At 41.8% G+C, this 10,549-nt stretch overlaps 1 protein-coding gene across 1 annotated transcript in view; it reads left to right on the top strand.

The window, feature by feature from the left end:
* The first annotated feature begins 392 nt into the window (after window positions 1–392).
* The window catches only part of LOC139745658 (isovaleryl-CoA dehydrogenase, mitochondrial-like), a 37,076-nt gene continuing 26,919 nt past the window's right edge, over window positions 393–10,549 (top strand). The window contains exon 1 of the mRNA XM_071656053.1: window positions 393–585. Coding sequence (XP_071512154.1) covers window positions 409–585 — 177 coding nt within the window. The 5' untranslated portion in view covers window positions 393–408. The remainder of the gene's footprint in view (window positions 586–10,549) is intronic.

Genomic DNA, 10,549 nt, shown 5'->3' with positions numbered 1-10,549 from the left:
CTTTGGAAGAGTCTTTACTTGGAAAAAAAGGTTTTGAAATTTAGTGTCTATTCAAGTGCTTTACAATCTCACCAAGTTGCACGATGTGCAATAGATGGGGGGAAAAATATAATGTAAAACTTTGTCACAACCACAACGAAAGGATTGTCAAATTAAGCTGAGATTTTCTACACTCTTTATTACACATTCTATTCATGACTGATCCTGTACCAACTTTAGATACAGTAGCACTATCCTTTCAAAGTTTTCAGAGCTGAAAAACCACTCCCACCGCCTCCCCCTCCCTCCGCCCCTCCCCCCGCCCCTCCCCCACCCCACACACAAACACACAACACACACAAATACCTACTATCAACTTTGCTGTTTACCCTTCATTCTTGGAGCACATGCAGCCGGTGTGTGGACATCATGGCCCTGACTGCTCTCCGTAATCTGCGGAGGACGAACCCCTCACTTTTATTGAAAGCATTCCTCCCTAAACCTCGATTATCCTCCGCGATATATTCAAGGCGACCAGCAAGTACTGTAAGCACCTTTTTTGAGGTTGATGATATCGTTTCGGGACTTACGGATGAAGAAAGACAGGTAAGTACAGAACAATCAATCCCTGGCTGGTGGCCTTGTCCAGCAAGTAGACTTTTGTGCGGAGTCGAGTCATCGTAACCCCGGTGGCGGACGGGGTAATTCCCCGGGGTCTCGGTGTCGGGGCACCGGCTCCGGCTGCGAATATTTTTTCTTTGGAGTACGTGGAGCATTTTACAGACCCAGATAACTATCGATCGGGCTAAGACCCAGACTGTCATAATACTAGAATTTAGAAACGAATTACAGTCCTATATAGGTACCGGTAACGGCTCTCCTCTCAAAGAAAAAGTACTTAGATCTAGTACAGTCCACCATGAGGTGTATCAGCGTACTGGTTGGGTTAGCCCCGGAGACCCGCCGCTCTGCGGCGGGCTGCCGGTCGCAGTTATGGTTGGGTGTGCAGTGCAGGCAGTTTACAGTGGCAGTGCTCCAGATAAAATTCATTCATAAGAAAGAAAACAGGTTCTCACTACAACCTCTCTTTGACCAATAAGATGTTTGGAATTCATAACGACGAGATCCATGATCAGGGGATCGATAAACTGTTTGTTTTTGTATATGAAATTCTACATTTATAGATGTAGATTTCAGAAAAAGCAACCAAATTTTCATGCTTTTATTGTGTTTATGAAATATAAAATAAAGATCGGGTACAAAATAGCACAGAAACAAAATAAGTTAAATGCCCACTTCAAGAAGTGGTCCTTCTCATTACACGATGTAAATCAAGTCTGACCTCAATCCTAGTTTGTTTAGTTCTCATATGTTAACATTATATAGCCACTAAACCACATATGTTTCATTTTACAATTCTCATGTGTTACTGCTCCTGTGCTTCAATCCTTTTGTTAGAAACTGTGCACTATTTTTGTAAATATGTTACTTATTATTCTTCTTGTATCATCCTATATTATACACCTAAATACGTTAATAAAAACAAAAAGATTTAAAAAATACATGTGGGCTATGTACAGTGCTAGAAAAAAAAAAATGTGCAGCTAAAAAATACTCCCACTGTCTATAAAACGGAGCTGAAGATTTTGCACCTCCTCCTTACAGAGCTACCAAGTCTCACGCATTCTGCGTGAGACTCAAGCATTTAGGGGCCATCTCACGATTTCACGCATGACACCCATTTTTCTCAAGCATAGGGCGAAGTCTGCAACTTGGGCCTATGATAATGAGCATAGCTCAAAATATTAAAGTGATAGTTGCAATTGAAGGTATATTTCCCTTTTGTCTTTCAAAATAAGTAACAAATAGTCACTTAAGTATGCACCTGATTGCACCATTAAGAGCTAAAAATTGAAAACCCTCCCTACCGTGGGAGGCCACAGGGGAGAAAAACCCCTCCCACACCCTCGCTCGCGCGCACATTCGCATGCCGAGATGCCGAGTCATGAAATCTCACTCATAAAATTTTTTTTGAACTTTACATCCCTGTCCTTAAGATGTAAGTGGGGAGGTACATCCTATGAGCTGATCAGGTAGACTGTTCCAGAGTCATATTGCATCTGATATGAAGCTTTTTTGGTATGTCAGAGTGCGAGCATAATATGGAATATACAGCGTTTGTGAGTGTCCCCGCGGGTATTTATATGTGCAAGTAGGAATTAAGTCAAGTGGAGTATCTACATGTGAGTTCAGGATGGAATAAATCATGTACACTTTGGCTTGGGCTCTTCGTTCTTGGAGCAGGGTGGTCCACGAGGGGTTTCAGCATGTCGCTGCAACATGCTAAAATTCTTGTGCAACATCCTAAAAAGCCAGCAACATGCTATGCAACATCCTCAAGAATTTGCAACAAGCTCAAAGTAAAAGTATTCAAAAATGTGCAAAACATGTGCATAACATAAGAAACATCAAACTACTAGGTACTTTAGATATTTGTGTGCAAAACATGAGAGAGAACATTGAATGTAAGCAGCACAAAGAGAGATAAGCAGCAAAATATTGCGTACGATGTACTCATCGTGTGCGCTCCGCGCATATTCAATTTCTGCAATATTCTCAGATTGTGAGCTTGCAACATGCTAAAATTTCAAGTTGTGGACCACCCCGTTGGAGTGTGGGCCATCCCAGTTTAGCCATCATGTCTGTTACACTGATTGTGCGTCGTAGTCGGTAGTCTTGGAACACAAAGTGAGTGTAGCGGCGTTGGATCTTTTCAAGCCTGTTGATGTTGCACTGTGTGTAGGGATCCCATATTATGCTGGCATATTCCATAATTTTTCTTGGGCATGGGTGGATGTTTCTTTGGAGGGAAAAAAAGCACTGGTGGAGTTTACTTTCTTTGTAATTTGATTGATATGATGATTCCAGCTCAGGTTTTTGTGTATAAATTTATGTGGATGCCAAGGTACTTTGCTGTATTACTGTCTGCCAGTGATTGCCCATAGATGTTGTATGTCTCAATGATAGGTTTCCGTTTGTTGGTGATACGGAGTGCCTGGCACATGCTTGGATTGAATTCCATCAACCAGTCATTTTCCCAACGTTGCAGGGTAATCATGCTGCAGTTTGTGGGTGTCTGCTTCTGACTCGATTGTCCTGTAGACCATACAATTGTCAGTAAATAACCTAACAGTGCAGCTGCTGGACAGGTACATCAGGCAGGTCATTGATAAACAGCAAAAACAACAAAGGCCCTCTAACACTACCCTGTGGAACACCAGAGGTTACATTCTTGACGTCTGAAGTTGAGCCTTCAAGTATTTCTCTTTGGGTTCTGTTGTGAAGAAAATCTGACAGCCAGTCATGGAGCTTTCCCCTGATGCCATAATACTCTAATTTGTGTAGTAATCTGGCATGTGGGACCTTGTCGAATGCCTTAGAAAAGTCTAGTAATATGACTTCGATCTGCTGCCTGTCATCTATACCTTTGGCCAGGTCTTGGATTGCGAGAAGAAGCTGTGAGATGCAGGATCTCTTCTTTCGAAAACCATGCTGTGCTTTGGATAGGCTGTTGTGTGTGTCAAGATGTCAAGATGTCAAGATGTTCAAGCATTTTGCAGTGGTGTTACAGATGTTAGGGAGATCGGGCGATAGTTTGACGGGTCATGCCGGTCACCAGACTTGAAGACTGCATGGGGAGACATTTGCTTCTTTCTAGTCAGAAGGAATCTCGCCTTGATCGACCGATGCTTGGAAGAAGAAAGTAAAGATTGGTGTTAACTCCTGGGCTAGTTCTTTTCAAGAAGTCTAGTTGGAATCTCGTTCGGTCCTGAAGCCTTATGGGAGTCAAGTCTGGAGAGTTGCTTGAAGACTCCGGCAGGAGAGACGCATATCCTTTCCATGGACGGGAATGGACTCCTACCCTTGTCTGGGATAGTTGATGTATCCTCATCCTATTGAAGACAGATGAAAACTGTTGGTTGAGAATATTGGCCTTCTACCAAAAGAAGAAGAAGAAGAAGAAGAAGACTTTTTTTTTTTTTGACTTTTCAAAATGGTACTTTATTTACATCACTCTTGCACAAAATACAAAATATTTCTAAAAAGGGGGTACATATTCACCCTTGACATTTTATTATAACCATTATTATTTTGCATTTAATGCATCACGGGTGGTTTACAATTTCCATGGGGTAAAGTCGAGGTGTTAAATGCAAATCAGGTCAAGTATAACAATAATTAATGACTGCGTTTGCAGTCGACATGATTACATTATCATAACAACTAAAGGAGGTTTTTACAACAGTGCTGCAGTCAGCTTGCTAGCAGAGTGTTCGTAACGATGCTATTGAAAACTAATTGTTGTTTTCAGTGGGTATACATGAGTAACTCAGATATTCTTATTTGGCCAGGTTATGGCGTACATGCTGTGGTGGCAGCGGATAGTACTGTATATTTATAAACGTCGCAAAACATTGTGCAGCGTTATGGGGAGGCAATAAGCTCTACACCGAAGAAAAGGAAAACTTTATGGCTTTTCAAAAAAATACTTTGTTTACATCATGCTTGCAAGCTATTCACATTGGTACACGTTATGATGCGTACATACAAGTCAAAACAATTGATGACTGTGCTTACAGTCAGCATGAAGATTTCTCATGCTTTCGCTTAAAACGTGTTGAGCTAAGAGTGACACAGAAAACAAATATTAACTAGAGAGGGGCCGTCAAAGGCGGCAGACCCACGCCTAAGTACAAAGTCGGGGTAAACATAATGTGCATTCGGTCATCTACCAGAATTCGGCCACTTAATTGCCAGTGTGCTTTATCACCAGCCAGTGAGTTCTACCAAAGATCGTACACTGAAGTGTACGATCTTTGGTTCTACAGTCACATCACACGCAAATCACATAATTACACATACGGTATTAACACTCATTCACGTACAGGAAAGTCCTTAAGTCTCCTCCAAAAATCCATCGAAAATCCCAAATTCCACCGTCAAAAGTGCAGAATCGGAACTTTTCCAAGCGCGCGCGAATTAAGTCCAGTTTTAAGAGTATTGTCTACGCGACGGGTCGCGGAAAAAGCGCTAAAAATCGAGAAATACGCCGTTTTCTTGCGGGATATTTTGATTATAGCAAGCCGAGAGTGTGATGATATCAAAGGTCGTATGAGTGTACGATCTTTGATGGTATCCACAAAAGCAAAAAAGAAAAACAAAATTTACGTTCCCCCTAGGCAATTACCCCTATGATTAGTGTCTACGGGAATTATTCAATGCAAGGGTTGAATGCAAATGTCTACTGCACCAGTATTCGGCCACCAACGAGCGCCGCAACGTCCCCGGTGCAATTTTGCACCAACAGTGTAGAGCACGATGCATTTTCAGCGGCCTTGCACACGCATTGACATTGAGCACGCATATCGTGCAGTGTGACTGCGACCGAGCAAAATGCTCCTCCAACGAAAAAAACAATCAATGTTAATTTGAAAAATCATCAAATATCAAAGGTCGTATGAGTGTACGATCTTTGATGGTATCCACAAAAGCAAAAAAGAAAAACAAAATTTACGTACCCCCTAGGCAATTACCCCTATGATTAGTGTCTACGGGAATTATTCAATGCAAGGGTTGAATGCAAATGTCTACTGCACCAGTATTCGGCCACCAACGAGCGCCGCAACGTCCCCGGTGCAATTTTGCACCAACAGTGTAGAGCGCGATGCATTTTCAGCGGCCTTGCACACGCATTGACATTGAGCACGCATATCGTGCAGTGTGACTGCGACCGAGCAAAATGCTCCTCCAACGAAAAAAACAATCAATGTTAATTTGAAAAATCATCAAAATACGGGCCAGTTTGTGATGACGGAGAACGAACTTTCATAAATCTAGAAGGACATAGTCCCTCAAATAGGCCTAAACGTAAATTTCGGAATTCTTACGAACATTTGAGCAGCGAAGTCGGATCGTTGGGGAGTTTATGTCTTCGTATGGTAGCGGAAAATCGCAAAGTGAGAAACGGGAAATTTTCGGAATGGTCACTATACCATGGGGTCAAAACTTCAAGGTCACACAGAATTTGCAAGGGTCAACCGATTATCACCAAAATCTAATCGATTCTTTCCTGTCATTATCCAAACATTCCCTGAACATTTCGTGCAAATCCGTTTACCCGTTCTCTTGTTATCTTGTACACAAACAAACAAACAAACAAACAAACAAAAAAACAAAAAAACAAACAAACAAACAAACAAACAAACAAACAAACAAACAAACATACGGAACCCTTTACATAACCCCCTGCCGATTTTCATCGGCGTGGGTAATTATTATATCAACCATGTGCAGGGATGCCAAGTTCAAAAATTTTTCATGAGTGAGATTTTCATGACTTGGCGTCTCGGCGAGCGAATGTGCGCGCAAGCGAGGGTGTGGGAGCCTGGGAGGGGTTCCCCCGGCCCCGTGGCCTCCCACGGTAGGGACCTTTTTCAATTTTTAGCTCTTAATGGTGCAATCAGGTGCATGCATACTTAAGTGACTATTTTTTACTTATTTTGAAAGACAAAAGGAAAATATACCTTCAATTGTAACTATCACTTTAATCCTTTGAGCTATGCTCCTTATTATGGGCCCAAATTGCAGACTTTGCCCGATGCGTGAGATCGTGAGACGACCCCTAAATGCTTGAGTCTTACTCAGAATGCGTGAGACTTGGTAGCTCTGCATGTGATGTTTTCCCCGTGCATCGTGAAGAGTGAGTTGTTGTGAGACCATCGTTTTGTGAAGGTGCTCGTGTTGTTCTGTAACTTATAAAATTCATATTCAATAGTGATCCTGTTCTTTATTTTTGTCGTCCAAAAGGGGATCGGGTTTAGGAACCGAGAGGTACGATAGAGCCAATAGAGGGTGCTCTTTAGGCTAACAATCAAATAATTGGATAGGCACACGGCTTCCCTGTTTCGACCTCGCGCGTGTGGCACCCAGTGTCCAGTAGAGGTCGAAGTCGAGCTTGGTCGTAGGCAGAATATGTGATAGCAGGTTGTGGAGAAGGTCCAAGGCAGGTTGTATGGCCTGGCAGGTGAGAAACAGGTGAAGAATGGTCCCCCTTTCATCGCACCATCCACACATTGGTGAGATATCAGGGTTGAAGTGGTGGAGGACTGTGAGTGGTGGCAGGACATTGTGCAACAGTTTATACTGTATATCTCCATCTCGTTTGGAGGAGGGGGGACGATGAATGTCCGACCAGTGAATTGTCTTTGTTGGTGACAGCACGCTGTTTTCGTGCCAGGCTGTTGAGGTGAAAGACGGCAAAGAGTTCACTGATTTGTTAAGGATGCGGTATATGGAATGGGTGGGCATGATGAGGAGGTTTCGATTGTCACTGGTTCTGGCCGGAAGGGGGGAAACAATGCCTGCGGAGATGTGATGAGGGGGATGTGTGGATGACCGAAGTCCGTCAGTGGTGAAGAGGGCAGGGAAGTGTTCGATGAGAGATTCGTGTAGGTGGGGGAGTTCGTGATCAAGAAGGCGAAGTGAAGATCGTCGCAGAAGTGGGGGGAGCTTGATGTCGCTGGCTGGGAGCCACTTGCCATGGGTCGGGTTGATGAGATCTTTGACGAGTTTGGAAGAAGAAGAAGAAGAAGAAGAAGAAGAAGAAGAAGAAGAAATAGAAATAAATTTACAGTTTACTGCAGTACATGTGTTCCATGCTGTGCATATAGCCATCAATTCATAGCCATATCCTACTACTAGCTAGGCTCCATGCCATGACCATGAACTCTTTTCATACTTCATCGGTCGACGTAATTGTTACAAGTTTAAATGCCTTAGTTGATGCAATACAATGTCAGAGGGACACATTGCATCCTTGTCTTATTTGTATGTAACAGATTACAAGAAAAGGTGACTCCAAGCTCATTTTAAGGGTACGAATGCATTTCTTAATTAACTAGATTTTCTTTGGGTTTGTTGATTGTTTGTTTGTTTGTTTGTTTGTTTGTTTTAATTTTTTAGTGTAGCATAGCCCGACCAGATGTCGTGCGAAGCACAGGTTATACAGCGACAGGGCTGTGTATAGTTGAGTGTAGCAGTGATGTTGTAGGTCACAATGACCAATGCCCCTAACATTTCACTAACTTACAACGTAGTAAATATGTAAATTTATTATCATCATGTAATGTATTCACCATCTCTCCATCATATCAAATTGTATCCCCACTGAACATTTCTTTATCATATATTTCAACATGATATTCCAAAATATGCTATGAATATTAAGCGATGATGTCATCACCTCACATTTCTTTCAATATCCTTTAAAAAACAACAACAAACAGACAAACAAACAAAAATTCTCCACTACCAGTAAATATTTATACCAGCGTACTGGGACCATTACGGTATTTAAAAGGATACAACATGAATGGCTGTGTCTTTGCAGGTAGCCAACTCATCATACTGTCTGTAGAACTGTAAGAAACTGGTTTTGTTCATGCCGCAGCTGAGTTGTGATGAGTAAATTAATGTACATTGTTGTGGATCAGAGTTGATTTAAAGGACCCCTGAAATTCAAATGCATGTTGATTTGTGTTGATTTATGATACCCTCAACATCACTTTTGCAGTGAAATGAATACATCTAGAAACATTTCATATATTTTTAATGATTTTTTCTTCTATTTTTCTTCAGATTACTTGGGAACGCCCACAAAAAATCCTTCCAAACCAATATTCCTCAGATGACCTCATATGGCAATCATTGCTAAAGTACTGAAATGTTTAACAAAAGATATTGGAATGCACCTTCCCCTCGACTCAACATAACTTGCATGTTCCCTCGCCATGTCTTTTGTTAGTCACATTAATATCACTGAAACATGCAAGTTATGCTGAGTCGAGGGGAAGGTGCATTCCAATGTCTTTTGTTAAACATTTCAGTACTTTAGCAATGATTGACAGATGAGGTCATCTGAGGAATATTGGTTTGGAAGGATTTTTGTGGGCATTCCCAAGTAATCTGAAGAAAAATGGAAGAAAAAAATCGTTAAAAATATATCGGAATGTTTCTAGATATCCGTTTCACCGCAAAAGAGATGTTGAGGGTATCATAAATCAACACAAATCAACATGCACAATGGATTTCATGGGTCCTTTAAAGATAAGTATTGATGACTGAGAGGCTGAGGCAATGCAGGCTTTCCCAAGGCGATGACAAGCATGATTTCAATAACATATATGTGGTACACATAATATTTAAGCACTTGGAGTATTGTTTGCCATTAATGAACGCAGGTGTGGTCGCCCACATCTTGCAAAGGGAGAGGATAAGAAATTTCTTTCGGGTCTCATAAGGCGCTTTCACATCAGCCCGATGTTTCGAAATAGCGCGCTATTTTCTGACTTGGGAAAATAAAAAATATCTCGAACTTGGATTTTTATCGGGCTGATGTGAAAACGCCTATAGCAGCTCCTGTGGAGTGTTGGTATCAGATGGGTAGGGATGGTGTCTGCTCGCTTCTTTTGGTTCGAATGTCGATCAAATCTGAGGTCAGGGTGGTTGATAGTAGATCTAGAAGTGACGCGAATGTCAGTTTTGTGTTTATCATCGTCACTGGTTTGAGTGCCAGGTAGAGAGCACCTGCACACGCAAGCTGCCAATGCCAATGCATTAGGCTTTTACAGACCAGGTGTATCAAGTAGTTACAGTCCATATTGCAATGAGAAGCAAGTATGTCATCAAGTTAGTACGTATTATATTCCCCATACTAAGGATCTTGCTATATGATTGGTCAAGAGCTGATCGCGTGATAAAGCGTAGTTTTGCCCATCACATCACCTGAGAAGAACTAGGTCCCTTGATAGTACACAGTGCAACGCACTTTCCCTTCAGTGTCACGTGGTGCGCGCAGCAAAGTCATTGTTTTGTCATCTATAAAGACATCTGTTTGTTTTGCTGATCTCTGGCAGTCCATACAGTCTTAATGCGAGAGGAGTACGTGCGAAATAAAAGTGCGTTGCACTGTGGACTATCATTTAACTAGGTCACTTGATAGTACACAGTGCAACGCACTTTCACTTCAATGCCGCGTGGTGCGTGCAGCAAATTAATTGTTTTGTCATCTATGCGCACACGTAGCCTAAGTCCTAAAGATACCTAAAGACAGCTAAAACGGTTTCAGATGTGGAATAAAATGGGAATTTCTAGGACCCTAGATGTGGAATATAAAGCAAATAATCAACTTTTAGTTTCAGGCAATGAGACAAACTATCGCTTCCTTGGCGATCTGAATGTGTACGCTATCTTTCCTCAGCTGCGCTTCAGAAAGATAGCGACATCCAGATCGCCTCGGAGGTGATAGTTTGTCCCATCACCTTCACCAATGTTGATTATTTGCTTAATATCACAGTAACCACATCATTTGAGACCCCAACTCATTCGTGTTACTGGTACCTCGAGGTTGATATCACATAAATGGTGCCCCTGGCATTAATAGTTGTGATACATACTCAAAATTGGAGGCAAGTATATCATGGGTATTCTTATTTCTATATTATATTAGTTT

The sequence above is a fragment of the Diadema antillarum genome, unplaced genomic scaffold (assembly GCF_040938485.1).
Source record: "Diadema antillarum isolate AM-2024a unplaced genomic scaffold, OU_Dant_1.0 seq00001284_RagTag, whole genome shotgun sequence".
NCBI lineage: Eukaryota > Metazoa > Echinodermata > Echinoidea > Diadematoida > Diadematidae > Diadema > Diadema antillarum.
The sequence above is the reverse complement of the archived record's forward strand: the minus strand, read 5'-3'. Positions and strand labels throughout refer to the sequence as shown.